Below are 21,078 nucleotides of genomic sequence, written 5' to 3' on the forward strand. Positions count from 1 at the left end.
TTATATTTGGTGTGTGTCTCTGCAGGCAGGGATGTGACACAAAGTTAAAATAGTTGGATATGTCAAACAGCCCATTGTGCTCACTGGTACGAGGTGGAACAGTAGGCGTGAGTGTGTCCATTGATCTGGGAGCAGTGGGAAGGTCGAGGGCTATCAAGTGAAGCTCATGTGTGTGTGCGATCAATACCTGTATTGTTCAGGTTTTGGTTAAAGGTCACATTATCCCTTGTTCAAATCAACATTTTACTGGGAAGCTGCTCTGTGTGGATCTGCGTACAGCGGCTGTGACCTTTGCTGCCTGATTGCTAAGTAAATACACTCAACATCATCACACCACCAGTGGCACCAGTTATACTGTCGGAATCTTCTTGATTATTTGACTCAAGCAGTGGGTCCACGACTTGGGTCCACGACATGGGTCCAGACTCAAATCTCTCCGCTAACGGACAGATTAAATTCGGTAAAGACGTTCATTGTCAGTGTGAGCATACCCAGCATTATTTTGGCACACAACGTCTTCAACGCTGTTCAGCGTGGAAACATTCCCACGTTGTCTGAATGACTTAGTGTTTGTATCTTTCATAATTTTCTAAATAATTTACATTTTTGGGGGGGAATTGTTCCCGTTTAACAAGACGAGACAGAATGCTCTCAGAGTGGGTGGCATCATACGGAGAGTGGGGTTAAGCTGTTGAGTCCTTATTAAAAAGCTGTTCTCCTACTCCCACAATAATTACTCTTCATAGGTTAAGACCTGACATACACGGACATTTGTATTGGGCTGCAAGCTGCTGCATCACACAACACACTTCACAATGCTCCTATACACCCATGAACTGAGATCAAACGCCCATAATTGTTGAATACATCGCCATCTATCAAACACTGTAACTATCTCATCAAACAGATCTAAACATGTTGCTCTAGGATCCACAAAGTTAGACGACGGGAGGTTGGCGCTCCCTTGTTTCCTACCGCGGACTCCCTGGTGTCGTTTTCTGCATTCGATATATACTTTAATATTTGCACTGCTGCAATTGGTCGGCGTGGTTTAAAATGACTTTTGAGGAATTTAAACTGTATACCGAGTGCATGTTTAGCCAGGTTTTTATAGATATCAGAAATACTATGTTGTATTTCAAAGTACAATATAGGACGACGTTCTGGTGCCGCTCTGTTGTGAATAACTTTAGCATCATTTACTAAACCTCTGCTCTAATACCAGATTGAATTAACCTAGAAAATGTATTTACTCACCCCACAGTACGTGTAGCTATATGAAGGGTGGAAAAACGGCACAAGGATATTGATATATATTTATACATATAGCTCCATTTGAAAGTTTGGCATTACAACTCAAAGAAAGTTGCTTTCATGAGCATGAAATGACTGAATTATGGTTATCCTTGTGTATTTTCTCCATCCTACAGTGCAACAATATAGACACTTTTTTTTAACAAATACTAAGCAGAAAACATGTTGAGGTTCTGACACCAGCAACTATGCCTCTCCTGCAAAATATGTTTGTTGTTGCTATTATTATTATTTTACAGTTGTGTTGTTTTCTTTTGTTACTGTTGTTTTCTTTTTGTTATTGTTTATGTTTTCTGTGTTTCCCTTCAGGCTGTGCGTTGTTTCAGAACATCCCAGTGGAGTTGGTCTCACGCTAACGGAGACGGACACACAAGAGACTAAAAGCAAGGGAGAAAGATTGTTTGTGTTAGTGTGTATTTGTGTGTCAAGAGTGTTTTGGGACAGCAAATGGGAAATGGGGGGAAGATAAAGAAGAAGGGCATCCACATATCCAACCAACAAAAAAGAAATCTATGTCTAAAAAAATGAAGGGAGTGTTACGAGGTTTTGCAAAAACACACAAAGTGGTCAGGTGGATGGTGTCCATTATCAACTTCTAAAGGTAGAGGAACCAGGTAGAGCTCTGGGATGCAGCAGCCTGATCAACCAATCAGAGACAGCCTTCAGAGACACATAAAAGCCTCCCATTGGATGAATTATTCACAGCAGAGGGACAGAGACAGCCATTAACCTACATCTTCCCCAAATACACACTTACCTCTCACCTCTACACAAACACACACACACACACTGCTGCACATTTTGGACATTACCAATCAGCTCCTTGGTGCTGATATAGAACAGCTCAATATTTCTTTATGCATTTCTTAGCCCCTCTTACGTACATCCAAGCCTAACTTCGTAAACAATGCATTTATTACATGGTATAATAACACTCAAGACATGCAGCCCCTCCACTGACTCTCGGTGATGCTGCCGAACTGACAGAAGAGAGCAGAACCGTTTGAAGAAGTGGTGTTTGTTAGTGTAGCCGGCGCTGCTGCAAGTCGCAGTTAGAAGAAATAATAAAAGGGATAAGAGGAATGGGAAGGCCTTTGAGAGAAAGGGCTTTTTACTTCCGTTTGTCTGGCTCTTGCATGCTATAAATGCTAAAAAAGTATACCTACGCGATGAGCTGTGCAGGTTTCTGAACGTGTTTATCACACAGTGTTAACGCCAGGAGAGGCAGAGCACACGACCTGCCTGCATGGGAGGCACTTTGCACTCGAACCGCTGCGTAACCGTCAAATTAGTTTTGCAGGTATTCACTACACCTGTCAAAACATCCAGCACATCTGCAAGAAAAACAGATTTATTTTCCTCCCCCTCGTCCTACCTACGGTGCTGTTAGAGTGCAAATGCAGTTGCTCTATAAATCAAACAATGTCGGTGGTGGTTTTTCTGGGGGAATATTTTTACAGTGAAGGAGGATGTTGCCTGGAATCCACCTGGGAATGCACCTTGTCAGTTTCCAATACTGACACACACAAGTTCATACATTTATGTCTCTGTTAAATCAATCAACGGTAGCCTTCCACCCACCTTTCCTCTCTGAGAGATAGATGCAGTCATGCATGCACATCGGTCTACAAATGTACACATGTGCACACATAATGACCCACATACAAAACCATAATGGTTTTACAGTGGATTTTGATAAATGTTTTTTAATGCACTTTTCTGTGTCCATGTGGCCCACACATGTTCATTCTGGATACATGGAAGGATACACCGCTGCACATCTCGGTTACATCGCGGAGACATGCTTATATTCACAATTGCACACATGAATTAATAATTACATGTGAAGTACTTAGGTGCATCCCATATGCACATGGAGGAAGCATTTTACTTTAGACAGTCTGCCATCTGTGCACATGTCAAGTCAGTATGCGGGATGACTCTCACACACACACACATACACACACAGAGAGGCAGCGCTGGCTGAGATTGAGGTCAGGGCAGATGCATGGGGAATATTTGATTAAAAGGGTTACAGGGTTAAGACACAGAGACACTTTCTGCTGGTGTGGAAGAAGGTTTTTTTGTTTTCTTTTAAATTAAATCACAGTTTAATAGAATACAACGTTGTTTATCTAAAACCCCGGACAGCCATACTGGTCAACAAATCTAATCTGAGAAGAAAAAACAAAACACACACCGTATTATATTTTTAAATCACATTATCTTCAGAGTGTGCACTTGAATTGCCTCTGCATCCTTTAATAAGACAAAAAAGGGGCGGTGCACTTTTACTTATGTAAGAACATTTACATTCCAAGTGGTGTTCACTGATGATATTGCGGTATGCGAGCTGCTAAACTGCACTTAGTGTTACACTTTATATATACTTTAGTTTAAGGGTTCACCTTTTTACTGAAAGAGTGGTTTTGAAAGGGCTGTTGTTGTCGTTTTTATTTTAGAAATCAGTGCCATAAACTACCAGCATACTCTCAAAGCTTTCTCAAGCTTTTACAATGTGAGATTGATTGAATGGAATATGCAAATGAGGGCGCATTTATTTGGTTGAATCTTCACAGTCAGTTTAGTCTGTAGGTTTACTTCACTTGGTATTCATAGAAAATAAATAAATACGCTCATGATGAGAAGAAAATCCCAAATTACAATGTTGGGGCTTAGAAATAGACAGAATTAACCAATCTGCCAAAGTGCTAATTAGGCGTCAAATACTCAACGAAAACGTGAAGAATGTTTAAAAATGCAACAAAATAAATAAATAAAAGCAAAAGGTTAATCGTATTAATTTTAAAAAGCCTAAGACTAATGGTGAGAGTGGATGATGCATACTGAGGGTGTGTTTGAGTACACATTGTGTGTGTTTATAGGAAAGTGAGATGGACTGAAAGAGAAAGAAAGATTCTTTCCATTATTGAGGGAAGACTTCAACAAAACACATTATCAGTCTGTTTGTGACATATTCAAATATCGCAGCTCCATCAGCAACATGAATGTAATCTTTGTCTGTTGCTAAATGTGAACTTGCATTCAAACTTAAGCTATGTTTTTTTTTTTTTTTTACATACAAATACAACCTGATACTGTTTTCTTATGCATTAATTACTGTTTAGTGCAAAGTGCAGTTAAGCTATATCGGTTACAAACAGTTACTACCAAATGTGACATGACCAGTGAACTTCACTCCCGAACACAGAGAACAACATTGTCCTTTAAACCTTGCAAGAGCTCAACAGTTTGTGACATACAGACTAGTGTCTGCATTGTACAGATGAAACCACCAGGATGCGACGTGTTCATGAATGAGCTTTACAGGTGCTGGTGGGAGGCTTTTGTTACTGTCGGACAGTTTCCAGTCTCTGTGCTAAGGTAAGCTAACCGGCTGCTGGACAGACATTGAGCGTGGTATCCATCTTCTCATACAACTCTATAAGCATATTTCCAAAAATGTCAAACTATTCATTTAAAAAAAAAAAAAAAGGGAACATAAACAAGAGTGAGGCCGATTCCTGTTCAGGCAGGATTTGCTCCAGATACATATTTAAAGATATCCTTTGTCGATACATTTCATTCTTCAACTTTTCATTTTGATGGCCAAGATTCTTCTTTAATATAAAAAAATATATATAAAGTGCATTGGCGTGAAAAAAGCTATACGTTTTTGACTTAATACTGACTTTGTTAGTTTCTATTATAAACCGGATGCTAGTCTCATTTTAAGTTTGAATTTTGTTTGCACATAATTGTACATATTTTATGTTTTATCATTCTAAATTGCATATTTACAGTTTTCTTGAAATTGTTTAAGATGCTTGAGCTAAACATTTACAAAATGCTAACACTGGGAAATGTGACAGTATCATATAGTATTTTTTTTAACTGGAAGTGAATATTATTTTATGTTTTATCCTTACTGTATTTGTCCTTTTAATTTCCTTTGTACATCTGATGCACACTATTCCTGTTTTACAACTGAAGAAGGGCCTGTTTTTGTTTGTGATGGACATTACCATCCCTAATGTTTCATGCGTGTTCTCTAACTGCAGCACAGTTCCCTGAAACAGGGTTAGGGTTCGCACTAGTGTGCACAATGGTAACCTTTCTATCTTTCAATCGTTAGCATACACACAAAATGTCAAGTCATGTCATATTTAGTACAAAGGCAACGCTGGAAAAAACAACTATGATCCTCTTCTATGGAGCATTAAAGCTGCGTTCAAGAGGCTAATTTCTTAAAGGCTCATTTGAAAAAGAAATTCAGAGGAAAGAAAAGTTTTTGTTCCTTCTCAATAAAAGAAATCATTTATTGTTGTTCCTTGTGTGTAAATGTGTCTTTTTCATATAAAAAAGCAAGTGCTTTAAGGTGAGTGTGTGTGCATATTTAGTACAGTGTGTTCAGTGTTCATCAGTACAAAAGGCTCAGTCAGACACAATCCTTGAAACAGAATATATCTGTGAACATGTTTGACTTTTCAGTCAACGCCACATCCAACTCCTCTTTTATTATGCTTCCCCTTTTCTGTAAATCATATTTTCCTATTTCCGTCTCTTTGTCCATCTCTCAACTAAAGGCAGCAACAATGTTTAAAGTCATCAAGGCTTTTCATTTTTTTATTACAGTAGGCTGCAGACCTTTCTTTTTAAAAACGTTGATTCATGGTGTGAAACAGATTTTTTTTTATAGTGGAATGAGTTAAGCCTGAAAACATATTCAGATCTTTTGATCACGTAAATATGACAATACCACTCCAGAGGTTATTCCTTAAGTAAAAGCAAGTATATCAGCAAAATGTACTTAAAGTATCAGTTGTAAAAGTAATTAGTTTAGAAAGAGTGTTGAGGTTGGGTTCTGCTGGAAGGGTTTCGAGGGCTCGCACTCGGCGGTCGAAGGGATGAGGATGAGGAGCAGTGACGCTCCGGGAAAGCCGACATGAGGCGGCCTCGTGTTTATTCACATGCAGAGTGACAGCTGTGCAAAGAGAACAAGGAAACCAAGAAAGAGAAGTTGAAACCCTGATCACTTCCTACTTAGGTGATGTTGGCATGACTGTTAGCTCGTAGATTACAGAAAGGGGCAGACGGTGGTGGAGTTAACTACAATAACTACACTTTACTGAAGCCCGCATATGAGGTATAGTATCGATACTTCTATTTCACTACATTTCAGAGGGAAATATTTTGAATTCCTCTCATTTCATTTGACAACTGTTTATATTTCATACAACAATTTGACATTTAAACAACTAATACCTTTTCCATACTGAACCTCTCATTTAGAGTTCAAATGACCCACTATTTTATAAAAAACAATGAAAAAACAAGACAACAGCTAAGTGAAAACAAAGGTTAAAGGTTAGAAGCCAAGTGACATAAAATGGAAATACTATGGGGGGTTAATAATATTCCATTTGTAAGGATATATTTTTTGCTACTTTCCATCACAGTAGGTCGGATAGAGTAAAAACAGTGCGTTTTTTAAAAATATACTTATTATTTACCATTAATTTAAAGTTAACAGGTTAAAGACAAGTTTGTTCATGTAAGATGAAATAGAAAGGTTGAGATGTGATTCTCTTTTAAACGTATTTTCTAATCTGAATATTTTATTATTCGTGCCTGGTGCTCTGATGGTCTGTTGTTACAGATCCGGAAACACAACAACACAGTCCTTTTTCACATTTCCATTCCTCTCACTGTCACCTCCTTCCCTGCTTCTTCGTTTTCACATCTCCGACCACCTCAGAGCACCTTCAGTAGGAGGAACTGGTCTTCCAGTGTGTCATATGAGAAGGTGAATGTGGGTTGTATATTAAAAATAGAAAAAAATCAGATTGAGAGAAAGGACGAGAGAGAAAGAGAGAGGAGGAGGATATAAGAAGATGACGAAAGAAAGCTGGGTGCTAGACACATGGATGGAGATGAGAAAAGAGATACGTGACAGACGCATGAAGACAGAGAGAACAGGAAATTTCTATTTTTACCGGTGTTTGGTGGAGAGAGGCGTCTGATAGGCCTCTGCATTAGGCCAAAGAATGGAAGGATTTTACGCTGTACAGGCAGATTTATACGGACCTTTACTGAGCTGCAGCGTAGAGGAAATTCTACCCATCTACTGAATCCATCCCACCAAGTCTCTGCCCGTTCTTCTTTCTGAGCTCTTCTACCTCATTAATCTATCTTCTTAGTCTGAATATCCATTGTTTCCCTTTAATAGTTTTTTGCTTTCTGTATATGATTTTTTTTTACCTAATATTTTATTTAAGAAATAATTAGACATTTATTTCAAAGCTATTTTATAAGATGCCATTTACCCCTGAAAGGATATGTACCTATATAATTGGTAAACCATTCAAATAGACTAGTGTAAAACAATTTTAAAGTTAATCAATGAATCGATTAAGTTAACAGAAAAATAACCATCGTCCATATTAATATTTGTTATAAGATTTCTTTTTCATTTTTTAATCAAACAAAAGCAAAACATTGTCTTGTTACAGCTTCTCATGTGTGGATTCAATAATAATAATTATATATTTTATTAGTATAGCGCTTTAAAAGGTACTCAAGGCCCTTTACATGGTAGACAAACAATAGAAGCGACAACAAAACAAGAAAGATGACAGCTTATCTTTGTCTTATATTATTGAAAAAAATATCTAATTTTTTTTCTGAGTGCTGGTGAAACTAAACAAGACATTTTAAGATATCAACTTGTCACGATTGCCCTTTTGCCACCATTTTTTGTTGTTCCACACACTAAATGATTAGTCAATAATGTTAATAATTGTTGTTGCCGCTCTAACAAATATGATGAATGCAGTTAAATAAACCCTTTCTATTTGTCAATAATTCATCATCTTTCAGTCCAATGGAAAACATTCCAAAAGCTCTGGGGAGAAATTGAATACCCTGAAAACGTTGTTAAGACTATCAAGTGTTCTAAAACATTACATTTAAAAATAAAATATAAACAATATACACAATATAGAATTTCAGGTCCGGTGACAATGCCGAACAATTATCTGCTTGTTGCAGTGGATACCGAGATAATGGAAATCATTAATCTTACAAATGCAAAAAAAAGGTTAAGAGAACAATAAAGAACAAAATCATATGTAAATTAATAACTATTTCAGCAGTAAGCAAGACAAGGAGAGACTTATTTAATTTTCTGATGACTAAATAGACAATAACCAGTTATATTTTGGTAAAATTATCCTGACTAAAAACACTAAAAACTGCTTCATCGTCTTCACATTTAGATTCAATTTACTCGGGATTGGAGTGTGGACATATGTGACATGACCCGTGCCTTACTTTGAAAAATATAAAATAAGAAATGCAAAATAACCTAAACTGTTGTACCTTTGGCAAGCTGTGTTAATGTTGAACCTTATTACTCAGAGAAAGAAGCTGATAAGCATTATTTAGACTATTTATCCCCCCATCTGTCAAGCAGCCACTCAACAAACCTGCAGCTCTTCCCCTTTCCTTTCCACTGTCTCTCCTCCGTCTGTCTCTCTCCTCCGCATCCCTCCATCCCCCTTCCTCCTGGATCAATAGATCGCTTCCTGTGTTCGGCAGAGTGACACAGTTTAGAGACCACGGAGTTCAGGTTACATCTGTGTGTGTGTGCACGTACTGTGATGGGCTTACGGGGTCACCGAGACATTTGGGGTCAACCGTGGCAGCGGCCCTGTGTTTGCCCTAAAGCCGCGGTGACCGCTCCACCGACCGTTGGATAAAACGTCCACCAGACACCAGACAGAATGAGGGGCTTCTGCATGGGAATTTCTTGTCTTTTTAATTTGTAGAGTCACTTATTCTTCATCTAGAGGAAAAATGCTGACATGGCAGCTAGAGTAGTGAATTTGCCTCAGTTTCGAGTACGTGATATTTAGTCAGCAGCTTTAGAGCCAAACGGGTTGCAGTAAATGCACTAAAGCGTTCAACTGCAGAGAGAAAACTAGAGTTGAACGCCTGCCTGATGCATTTATTTTGTTCTCAACTTGTACCTTATATCTCGGCCGTACCTCACGACCACTAAAGTGCACCAGAGACCTATCGTTCAACCAATCTTGTGCTCCGACCTCAATGTCTAGCACCAATAAAATAATCTCACGTCATGAAATCCACTATTATCCGCTAACAACTGCTCCTTCTGCTCCTTTTCTGGCCACAAGACAACCGAGCTGTTGTGAAAGACTGACTGACAGGCCCTGATGTCCTTAAATCCCATAATAGCCTTTCTGCATCCATCGCCCTGGGCAACAAGCAGCGGTAAATGGCTTCGGGTTGTCTGAGGTGTACCCAGAGAGCTGAAGATAGATCAATGCAGTCACTCAGTCATCGCTTTAACTCCACTCCGGTGGAGGCTCCTGCCATAAAACTCCTGCGCCACTCCAGATCCCCAAACCCTCGGACTCCCACAGCAACGGCGGTGTCACAGCAGCAACTTAACGAGCTGAAGAATGGACTATCCAAGTGGACGTATACTACTTGTGTAACATTGTGTGTGAGGGCTGTGTACCTTAAAGGTATCAACCAAAATAAATAACCCTGTATCAATTAGTATCAAACCATTTACATGATACCTGCATCTAGAAAATAAATGACTATTTCTTTGGTTTAGCTTGCAGCCAAACACCGCAAGCGTTCTTCGATTGAATGCGTCCTGTGATTGGCCCACGCAGCAGCTACAGATGGGCTTTCTGCCTGCACGTGGCTCTGAACACGGAGCTGTCTGAGCTGTGGGCTCACCTGAGGGGTAACCAGAGGGCGGGCAAAGCAGTCCCAACATTCAACGTCAGCGGTAACCTTTCATAATGTTGACAACAAAAAAACAAAGATAATGAAACAACTTGTCTTCCCCTCTCTGTGACTTTCTTTTAAACACACATGCACAGCGAGCGACCTTTGAACAACCCATATTCACTTTAGTCAAAATCTTTTTTGCTATCACACAAAGGGAGGACGCACCTGTATTAAGGTGGCGGGCTAGCAGCAATGTCACCGAACCGTAAATAACATTTATATGACCACAATAACTCCATTATATTTCCCCCACGATTTAGGGAGACAAAATCATAAAAGATGATGACAGCCAGTTGAAGCTTAATAAAAAACCTCAATCGAAGCTGAATTCAAATTTAAAATAATGACATTTTGTACACCCCTTTAAACTGATTTAGCACTTCATGGGAACTATAATGTTTTAAACAATACCAGGCCCTATTGGTGGGTTGCATCTGTAGCTCATGTAGCTCTACCGTCACCCTGTTTAGCAATAACTGGGACTTCTCTGAATTTGTAAAAGATGCCTCAGGGGCGTATTTTAGCGGTTGATTTAAGACCCACAACTAATTTATCTTCTGGAGATGAGAAGCACTGTAGTAACAAGATCTGTTTTGTTTACACTACTGTACTTAAGTTGTTCTCATTCGCTCCACATTCAAAAGTAGGGGGGATTTCCTTTTATCTTGATAAGGTAGTATATACTATTGTTTGTCAATTAAACACATCCACTCGGTTTCACCAAGCGTCTAAGTTCCAACACAAGCTCTAATGAAGCAGGCCGTGAGGACTAGAGGTCATTAACTTAACAATGTCACTGTTCAGTGTTGCTCAACCTCCCTCCACAGAAACAGCTGTTCAACTAGACAACGCAGAACTACAGTCGTAGAGAAGCGGTCCTCGAACGGCTCCCTCAATGATGACGTGCGATGAGCAGCAACTTATTTTCATCGTTTTGGTCTTCGTTCTTATTGCTAATAGTGACATTGTTCCCCCCACGTACAGACCTGGGAACAAGGCAATGTCACTGAAAGTGGATAGGTGGTTCAATTTTATTTAAAGACCAATGCAAAGTGTCAGAGATGCATGTGGTCGCAAATGAGCGGCGCCAAGTGAGTTGAGGGGGAAGTTGTTTCCACGAGATGCACAATTTGTGACAAACGTTTCACAACACACCTTTACCGCTTTAATGAACAGACAAATAGACTCTAAAAACAACGACATAATTGGCATTGTTAGCGCTCATCGTCTTGCCGCCCACCTCTCAGTCATGCGATGCGTTTTCTTGACTTATTAACCCGAGTTGCTCCCCGCCAGACTGCGAGTAGCTCCAGTCTCCACCAGTTTAAACATCGGTTCCATGTCTATTAACAGTGTTGGGTCGTGACCTGACCCCACTTATACCTTCACCTCTCCCACCCATCTCTCTCCTCCTCCCTCCATCTCCCCACTCCACATTTTTCCATCCCTCTTTTACCAAGTCTCTCCCTGTGGACCCTCTGCCACCTCTCTTTTTCATATACAAACACACACACACACACACACACACATGCATGCAGGCTCTTGTTGCCCCTCAGCTTAACAGTATTTATAACGATCTGACCCTGGGACCTCTCTGCGTTAATGATCATCGGCCCCTCCCAACACAAACACACACACATGCTGACAGACAATAACCTGCACGCTCATGTGCGCCATGTTTTTCTTCTTCCCTTTGTTACGTTGTGATAATCTCAGAGCGTTAATTAGACAAATCGAACAGCCCAAAACAGCTTCAAGAATGTCTCCAGTCAAAGAAAGAAAGCCATGCCATTTTCTACCAGTTGGTTGGTATGGAAGCTGTAACATGCTAAATGGCGGTATCTCCTTTAGTAATGCTGAAATAGTCTCAATTTAAGGGGAAACTAAAATATTCCTACATTTAGGAACATGATTAAAATGCACAATTCTTACAGTGTTTACAATTAGTAGCAACTGTTTTTTAAAGATTCAAACCACAAACTGTTTTCTCTTCGTCTCGTGATCTGTATGTTTTCAGAGAAACTGATTAAATTGCACTAAAACACTAAAACTAATAATACAAATAATATCAATACAATATTAAAATCATTGTTGACATTTTTACTAGTTTCCTATGGTAGCAATTACTTTGAATGGGTGAAAATAATTCCATTTGAAAATTGCAAAGAGTTTAATTACATTTCTTAATTCACCCCACAACTTGTTTGGCATTCATTGTTCATCACTCTTTAGGGATTACTGGACACAGGAAGATGCTGCTGGAAGACATGACAGCTCAACACACACTGAGAGCAAGACACACACATCCCAACACACACACACAAAAAAACTATTGTGCTCGCGCTCTCATTCCTTTTCTCCCTCTCAAGGCCTTTTTCAACCCTCATGAGTCACCAACACACACACACACACACACACACACATCCTCGCACACAAACAAACTCTGTTTCTCCCTCTCAATCAAGCCCCGTCAGCACTGGAGCCTGATACGAGGCCAGGGACAGAGGAAATGAACGATTTCAACCGCCGTTATAATTCAGCACAACCGACCACATGAGAGGAAATACATCGACTGTGCTTTGGGCTCATAAGAAATCAATCTCAACCCACAATACAATGTTTGCTGTTTACCAAGGCACACTGTGTGTCTTGAAGAGGTCTGGAGAAGGACTGTGTTCACTCCGAGTGTGTGTAATTCTGACGAATGTTTCCCTGTCGATGGACCCATGCTCTAACTTGTCTTTAGTGCGATCTTTTCTTCTACTGACACACGATGGAGAGCTGATGACAGACCAAGTCTAAATGGAAACGTCCAATTATGCTTCTTCAGAGATCCTTATACACACAAACTCGTTTGCTCCCGTTCACACCCCGAAATCAGTGAAGAATCCATAAATCATTTGGAGGCATTAAATATACCATCACCCAATAGCTCTTATTATAGTTTAATGCACTTAAAAGCACCGATTTGCTCACCCCACCATGTACCTGAGTGATGAAGATGATTTACAAGCTGGTTATTATTACATTATTTTGTGTGTTTAGCTCTGGAAGCTGTTTCTATTGTGATTGTATCATCTGGTACAAACACAAAGTCTGTCCTCTCCATGACCTCAAGAAGTTCTTCTTCTTCGGATCTGACGCCCTTATCCGCAGGACGACATCTTTTATATGTGGCTTACAAAAAAAATTGTAGTCCGTTTAATATGTTTACAGTTTGTTTAGATTCAGGCAGAGAAAGGACTTTACGGCTTGGGGGGGGGACTTAGTTCGGGAGCTTCATTGTCATGGTAACGATAATATGCATGCATCTAAGGTTATGTAAAGGTGTTGGTCATGCTTATGAAAACAACGTTGACTTGAAATCACAACATCATCTCCCGTAATTCAACTGTAGGAACAAATAAAGCGGAAAGTATTTTCACTACACGGGGAAGTGGATCTCGTTGAGACCAAAACATTTGAAAATATCCTGCAAGGTCGTACGTTTTAAGGGGTTAAAGGTCAAAGAAACTCACACAGGTATATTGTGAAGTGTTCAGCAGCATTGTTCTGTGTGTTTATGTTTATTTGTATGTGAGAGGGAGAACGATGTGGGCAAGTATGCTCCTGCAAATGTTCTATTTAGTGCTGGTATTGTTTGTTTTGGCACTCAATCTAAAGACGGAAAAGGAGCTGCAACGACCTGAAGGTGTACTTTAACTGACACACTTTTGAAGGTGGGATCAGCTTCATGGACCGTTTCCACTTTCTTAATTAGAAACTAATTATGTTGCCAAAACACACCATTTATCTGCAGCTGGGTTGGGCTCCGTGTTTCACTCTCATGCCACCTCTCTTCTGTTTCCAGATCATGTCAGTCAAAAACGTCTGTTGTATGAAACGTGGATTTTAATCTCCATGTGGGCTGAACGATTAATCTAGGTCTAAGGTCTAAAATGAAATACGCGTCAAAATAATATAGTAAATTAAATATTGTTGTGCTGAACACATCGTCTACAGACTTCAGAGAACATATTTGTTTGGGACAAATCCCTGCAACAGTTTAAGCCATAATCACTGTATTATTTAATCATTACATGTCATTTAGCTAATGCTTTTATCCTAAGCGACTTGAACCAACCACAAACTCAGAACAACAAGAATCAAGGAAGTAACATTTCTTCAAGAAAGCCAAACTACAGTCATACAATAATTAATATCATAAGTAACACCATAATTAATAGCATAAGTAACACCACAATTAATACCATAAGTAATACCATAATTAATATCATAAGTAACACCATAATTAATATCATGAGTAATACCATAAGTAAAACCATAAGTAATACCATAACGCTGCTGTGATTTTTTAAATGTCCTCACTGTGGGACGAATAAAGTTATATCATATCATAATTAATACCATAAGTATCACCATAAATTTATACCATAAGTAATACCATAATTAATATCCTAACTAATACCATATGTTTATACCATAATTAATATCCTAACTAATACCATAAGTAATATCATAAGTAATACCATCATTAATACAATTACTAATACATAAGTTTATACCATAAGTAATACCAGAAGTAATACCATGAGTAATACCATAAGTAATACCATGAGTAATACCATAAGTAATACCATCAGTAATACCATGAGTAATACCATAAGTAATACCATGAGTAATACCATAAGTGAGACCATAAGTGATACCATAAGTGATACCATGAGTGATACCATAAGTGATACCATAAGTAATACCATGAGTAATACCATAAGTGATACCGTAAGTAATACCATGAGTAATACCATGAGTGATACCATAAGTAATACCATGAGTGATACCATAAGTGATACCATAAGTAATACCATGAGTAATACCATAAGTGATACCATAAGTGATACCATGAGTAATACCATAAGTAATACCATGAGTAATACCATGAGTGATACCATAAGTAATACCATGAGTAATACCATAAGTGATACCATGAGTAATACCATAAGTAATACCATGAGTAATACCATAAGTGATACCATGAGTAATACCATGAGTGATACCATAAGTGATACCATAAGTAATACCATAAGTGATACCATAAGTAATACCATAGGTGATACCATACATTTATACCATAAGTGATACTATGAGTGATACCACAAGTAAGTGCCATTCAAGTGCCACTGCATTGCTAATCTATTTTTCAAGGTATAGTCGGAAAAGATGTGTTTTTAGTTTAGAGACTTTCTTCTGCCCTGGTGTCAGTGGGGAGCTCGTTCCACCAATGAGGAGCCAGGACACACAGTCTGGATGTTGTCGAGTGATTAGCTCGAAGTGATGGAGTTAGAAAGTCGATTGGTAGATGCCGAGTAGAGTGATCGTGCTGAGCTGTGACGTATCCTGGATGTAGACGGGAACGTGTTGTTGCTCTAATGTTGGCAGTCAGAGAGAGTTGACTGCCGAGTGTCACCCCCAGTCGGGGCTGACAACGTTGTTGAAAGTGCTAGTCGGCTCGTGGGTTGGAGAGCCCTTCCCAGGAATTAAAAGTAGTTCAGGTTTGTCAAGGTATGTAGCCTAATATGGTTTTTAATTAAAAATAGAATAATGTTGCAGTTACAACATCAGTCAATTATAATTATTATCGAAATCATTAAGCCATAATATTTAGTGTTTTCTAACTGAAAAAGTGACAGAAAAGCTTATTCTCTGTAGATCTTTGTTGCACCAGGTTCCGAGATGACATGCAGCGCTGTAGAAATACTCTTTCTTTGCCTTCTTTCCTCGACTTCATCATTAAATGATGCAGAGCTTGACTTAAAAAACAATAACTCAGCCCTCAAACATGAAAACAACACTGTTGACATAGTATCCCGTGTTACTCTGCAGACGTAGCCCTCTAATAGGACTGTTAGTCACCTATTTTTCACACATGGAAATTTGTAAGTTTGTTCTTATCCAAACAAGAAGAATCAAGTCAGCGTTATGGGAGCTGCTCCCTCCTCATCCACTCATTCTACCTACAGTCGTCTCACCTTGGCACGTGCTACTGTCGGCCCTCGGACTTCTTACAGTGCTGTTTGCACATTAAGATGTGTGAGTGTTGGCCAGTGCTATGGGGATCATGCAGTCAGCCCTCCACCTTCTGCATATCAAGAGGTTTCGATGAGGTGGAAGCCAGTTTGAAACACAATGGGTGTCCAGACAGCCTGCCTTCAGTCATGTGACAAGTGCTGTGGAGTATCGTGAAAAGGAAATACAATCATGTTGGTTCAGTTTAGTTGGAGTGACATTAATTGCTTATGGCTACTAACAACAGAGATTATAATATTTGGAAAGTTACCATGGCGGCAACTATTTTAATCCTTGAGTAAACAGTAGAAATAGAGTCTCAAAGAAGGAGACAGCAAATATGCTTTGGCCAAACCACCGCAGCCTCTTGTTGGTTGCCAGGTTCAACTTTTTGCCCCATAACTCTGCTTTTTTTGTTTGTTGCACTATGCATCCTTTTCAAATTGAAGGTTTCGTAACATAACCGAAATCCGACACTGTAAAGGAGTTGGGAGAGGGTGTCTCAGCTTGTCTCTGCTTACTGAAAACTCGTATAGCCCAAATTAAGGGTGAAGCCTGTGTTAGATTGCATGATAGTAACAAACCGTACTTGACCCGAATTCAATGATCACAATTTGAGCTTTGTTTTGAGTCTCTTCACCATTTCACAAGTCACTGAACACTTAAAGGGGGATTAGTGTTGCTAAAACACATGAATACACACGTGACAGTCCATGTTGTATCTTTTAAACTCTAAGTTTATGAATATAACTGATGTCTCGCTCTCCTCCTAGATGAATATTGTGATCGATAATAACAGCTTAACCTCTCTGTTTTATGATCTCATCTCTTCAATCTCTGCTTAATAACTTAATTCATTCTCTCGTGTCTTCCTACCATTAGCGAGGCCGCCATGTGCACCGAGACGTCTCACACGCAGGAACGCATTGTCAAAATAACCGAACTCCCTCTTTCTCTCCTCTCTCAGGACCATCTTCGGTGATCAGTAACGATGACGACTCGGCCTCTCCTCTTCACCACGTCTCTAATGGCAGCAACACTCCTTCATCTTCAGAGATGGGCCCTGACGCGGTAATCATTGGCATGACCAAGATCCCGGTGATAGAAAACCCTCAGTACTTCAGGAGCACGAACAGCCTCAAGACGGCCACATGTGAGTAAAAAGTCCACTTATCTTTCATGTGGAGCCTAAATGAACTGGGTTAACGAATGCTTATCAACCCATTATGAGCAATGTACTCAAGGCGACTGTCCTTTTGTCATCCACGGTGGTTACCATGGCAACATTGTTCCCGATGTCATGGCAATGACCTTGGAGCTGCTGATGATGAGCTGTCAATTCTGAGAGGGAAGTGGGAAATGTAAAGTCTGTGTGTGTGTGTGTGTGCCCCATAGGTTAAGCATGAGCCCATTCAGAAATTAATTCATGAACACACATTTTAAGAGCTGACGGTTGCCAAACGTGCAGGAGTCTGTGTGCCGGGTAGAAGTTCCTTTGACAGCGCTACAGGTACATAGTGGCAACACAACAAGAGACAAAAGGGCAAAGAGGAAGTGGTCAAAGAAAGTACAAAGGAGACAGAGACAAACAGAAATAGAAGAAAAGAGAAACCTGAGGAGAACAGAAAGAGACAACAGTCAAATAGACGGACAGAGAGCACACACCATATTGACCCGGTCCATCAACATGACATTAGGATTATTGGCAAGTAATAAAAGCTTCTGCAGGCTTTGGCCTTGCGTTGCAGTACATTATGGAACCACATGTGTGTGTGTGTGCGCTCCTATTTTTGAGGGCACACCCATATGCACAGACACACACTAAGTATGTGTGTGTGTGTGTGTGTGTGTGTGTGCACGCTCTTATCTTTGAGGGCACAGTTGGGATATAATAATGGGAGAGATTGGACCTTGACCTCTTTGGTTATGCATTATTACTAAAAGATTGACCGGGATTTACAGCCGAAAGAGACAAGAATGAAAGCTCTGAGGATCAATGAAAGTCAATAACGTACAGCTGCGTATGTACAGTATGTGTGTGTGTGTGTTTTGTTTTTTCTTTAATATATTGCTTCCATTACAACTGTTACTCTGTGAGCTTCTTTGACTCGCAGACCGGCGGCATGAATACTGAAAGTATCTGACCGATTATTTGGCACTCCTCTTCCAACCCGAGGAACCGCCTTTGATGGAGACAGTTTGGCAAAGTGGCATTGAGTTGCAGGCCACGAACTGAACTCTTCTTTAACATTGGTCTTAACCAGCTTGTGGCCTGTCTTATTGAACACACGCTTTGACTTGAAAGATGGCACAGGCCTCTTCCTGGCAGCAGCCAAGCAACAGTGACTCAGCAGAGATGATGGATCTGTTAACTGTGTCGCACAGCTTCACTTGTGCAGCTTACATCTGAAGTTAACGCCTCATTACCAATAAAGACCTCAGAGGAGCAAGTGGGGTTGGAGAGCGTGTTGCATGCATTTTGAAAGACTCATAGTAAATCCCCCATGGACTTGCATGGGATGGAACTACTGTGTACCTGTTTCTGTAACCCCACATGTTCATTACATGTTCATTACATGTTCATTACATGGCTACTGAATGTGTCAAGCAACTGCAGTAGGGATGATTTTAGAAAGGCTAAAGGCATAAATTCAATTCCCCAAAACAACCCCATCAAAAAAGAGGGTCAGCTTTTAAGAATTTTGTATTTTTCCATGTTTTATTTATTAATTTAACTCTTCAAGTTTTATAAAATGGATCATTTGAGGACATTAGTCTGACATTACTCCTTCAACTGAACTTTGACTAGAATAATTGTCGCTTTTTCCCCCTAAGCTTAGTATCAGATTACATATTTCTTTCCAGAACACCTCTTTGGAAGAAGAGATTAATCTTTCTTCATCTTTGTGAAGCTACACGTTCCTCTTTCTTGGCTTTGTCTACAGTATCTCTCAATCTTTCCAGACGATTTGCTGCGTTGGAATCGTCTGGGGTTTGTATTTTTCTGTATCCAGGGAAAGAGGATTAACATTGTTCTGGAAAATGTTATTCACGCGTCAACATGTGCATACAATAAATGAAAACACCCATATGCACCCCGAGGCTGCTTTCATTGTGGCGGGGGACTTCAACAAAGCGAACCTGAAGAAAGTTCTCCCGAAGTTCTACCAACACATAAAAAGCAACACGAGGGGGGAGCGGATTCTTGACCACTGCTACACTCCCTTCCGGGATGGATACAAAGCCCTCCTCCGCCCACCGTTCGGCAAATCGGACCACCGCTCCATCCAACTACTCCCCGCCTACAGGCAGAGGCAGCAGCAACCAATCGCTGTGAAGGAAGTGCAACGCTGGTCGGACCAATCGAGTCTATGCTACAGGACTGTTTTGACCGTGCGGACTGGGATATGTTCAGGGTCGCGTCGGACAACAACGTCAGTGAGTACGCGTCCTCAGTCACCGGGTTCATCAAGAAATGCATAGATGACGTTGTTCCTACCAAGTCGGTTCGGATTTATCCCAACCAGAAACCGTGGATAAATGGCGATGTTCGCGCTGCACTCGGCACGCGTAACACCGCCTGACTCCGGGAATATGGCGGAATACAAAGAGCCCGCCACGACCTCCGTAAGACCATCGGCTCTGCCAGCGGGAGTTCAGGAACAAGGTGGAGGAGAAGCTCAAGAGCCATGACGTGAGAGGTGTGTGGAAGGGGCTACAGACAATCACGGACTTCAGAGGGAGAACCAGCGGTGAAGAGAACTCCTCTACCTCCCTCCCAGGCGAGCTAAATACATTCTTCGCTCGGTTCGGCGTGAACGGCAGCCCGCCAAGGCAGCGCCGCCCGAGGAGACCAGCCTGCTGATCATCTCAGAGGCCGACGTGCGCAGAGCCTTCAAGCGGGTGGACATCCGGAAGGCAGCAGGTCCCGACCACATCCCGGGCGCGCCTCAGAGCATGTGCAGACCAGTTGGCAGGAGTCTTGAGACATCTTCAACCTCTCCCTGTCCCAGGCTGTTGTTCCTGAGAGCTTCAAGATGTCCACCATTGTGCCTGTCCCCAAACACCCCAAGGTAACCTGCCTGAATGACTGGAGACCCGTAGCCCTCACCTCGATTGTCAGTAAATGCTTGAGAGGTTGGTCAAGGACTTCATTTGTTCCATGTTGCCTGCCACGCAGCCTCTTGTTGGTTGCCAGGTTCAACTTTGCCCCATAACTCTGCTTTTTGTTTGTTGCACTATGCATCCTTTTCAAATTGAGGTTTCGTAATACAACCGAAATCCGACACTGTAAAGGAGTTGGGAGAGGTGTCTCAGCTTGTCTCTGCTTACTGAAAACTCGTATAGCCCAAATTAAGGGTGAAGCCTGTGTTAGATTGCACATAGTAACAAACCGTACTTGACCCGAATTCAATGATCACAATTTGAGCTTTGTTTTGAGTCTCTTCACCATTTCACAAGTCACTGAACACTTAAAGGGGATTAGTGTTGCTAAAACACATGAATACACACGTGACAGTCCATGTTGTATCTTTAAACTCTAAGTTTATGAATATAACTGATCTCGCTCTCCTCCTAGATGAATATTGTGATCGATAATAACAGCTTAACCTCTCTGTTTTATGATCTCATCTCTTCAATCTCTGCTTAATAACTTAATCATTCTCTCGTGTCTTCCTACCATTAGCGAGGCCGCCATGTGCACCGAGGACGTCTCACGAGGAAACGCATTGTCAAAATAACCGAACTCCCTCTTTCTCTCCTCTCTCAGGACCATCTTGTGATCAGTAACGATGACGACTCGCCTCCTCTTCACCACGTCTCTAATGGCAGCAACACTCCTTCATCTTCAGAGATGGGCCCTAGACG

General features: G+C 40.6%; 1 protein-coding gene across 1 annotated transcript in view; it reads left to right on the forward strand.

Annotated features, from left to right (window-relative positions):
* ntrk2a (neurotrophic tyrosine kinase, receptor, type 2a) overlaps positions 1 to 21,078 on the forward strand; it is a 78,480-nt gene that overhangs the window by 34,929 nt on the left and 22,473 nt on the right. Inside the window, exon 14 of the mRNA XM_056418847.1 lies at positions 17,177 to 17,362. Within this exon, the coding sequence (XP_056274822.1) occupies positions 17,177 to 17,362 (186 nt within the window). The remainder of the gene's footprint in view (positions 1 to 17,176; positions 17,363 to 21,078) is intronic.

The sequence above is a fragment of the Pseudoliparis swirei genome, chromosome 7 (genome assembly GCF_029220125.1).
Source record: "Pseudoliparis swirei isolate HS2019 ecotype Mariana Trench chromosome 7, NWPU_hadal_v1, whole genome shotgun sequence".
Lineage (NCBI taxonomy): Eukaryota > Metazoa > Chordata > Actinopteri > Perciformes > Liparidae > Pseudoliparis > Pseudoliparis swirei.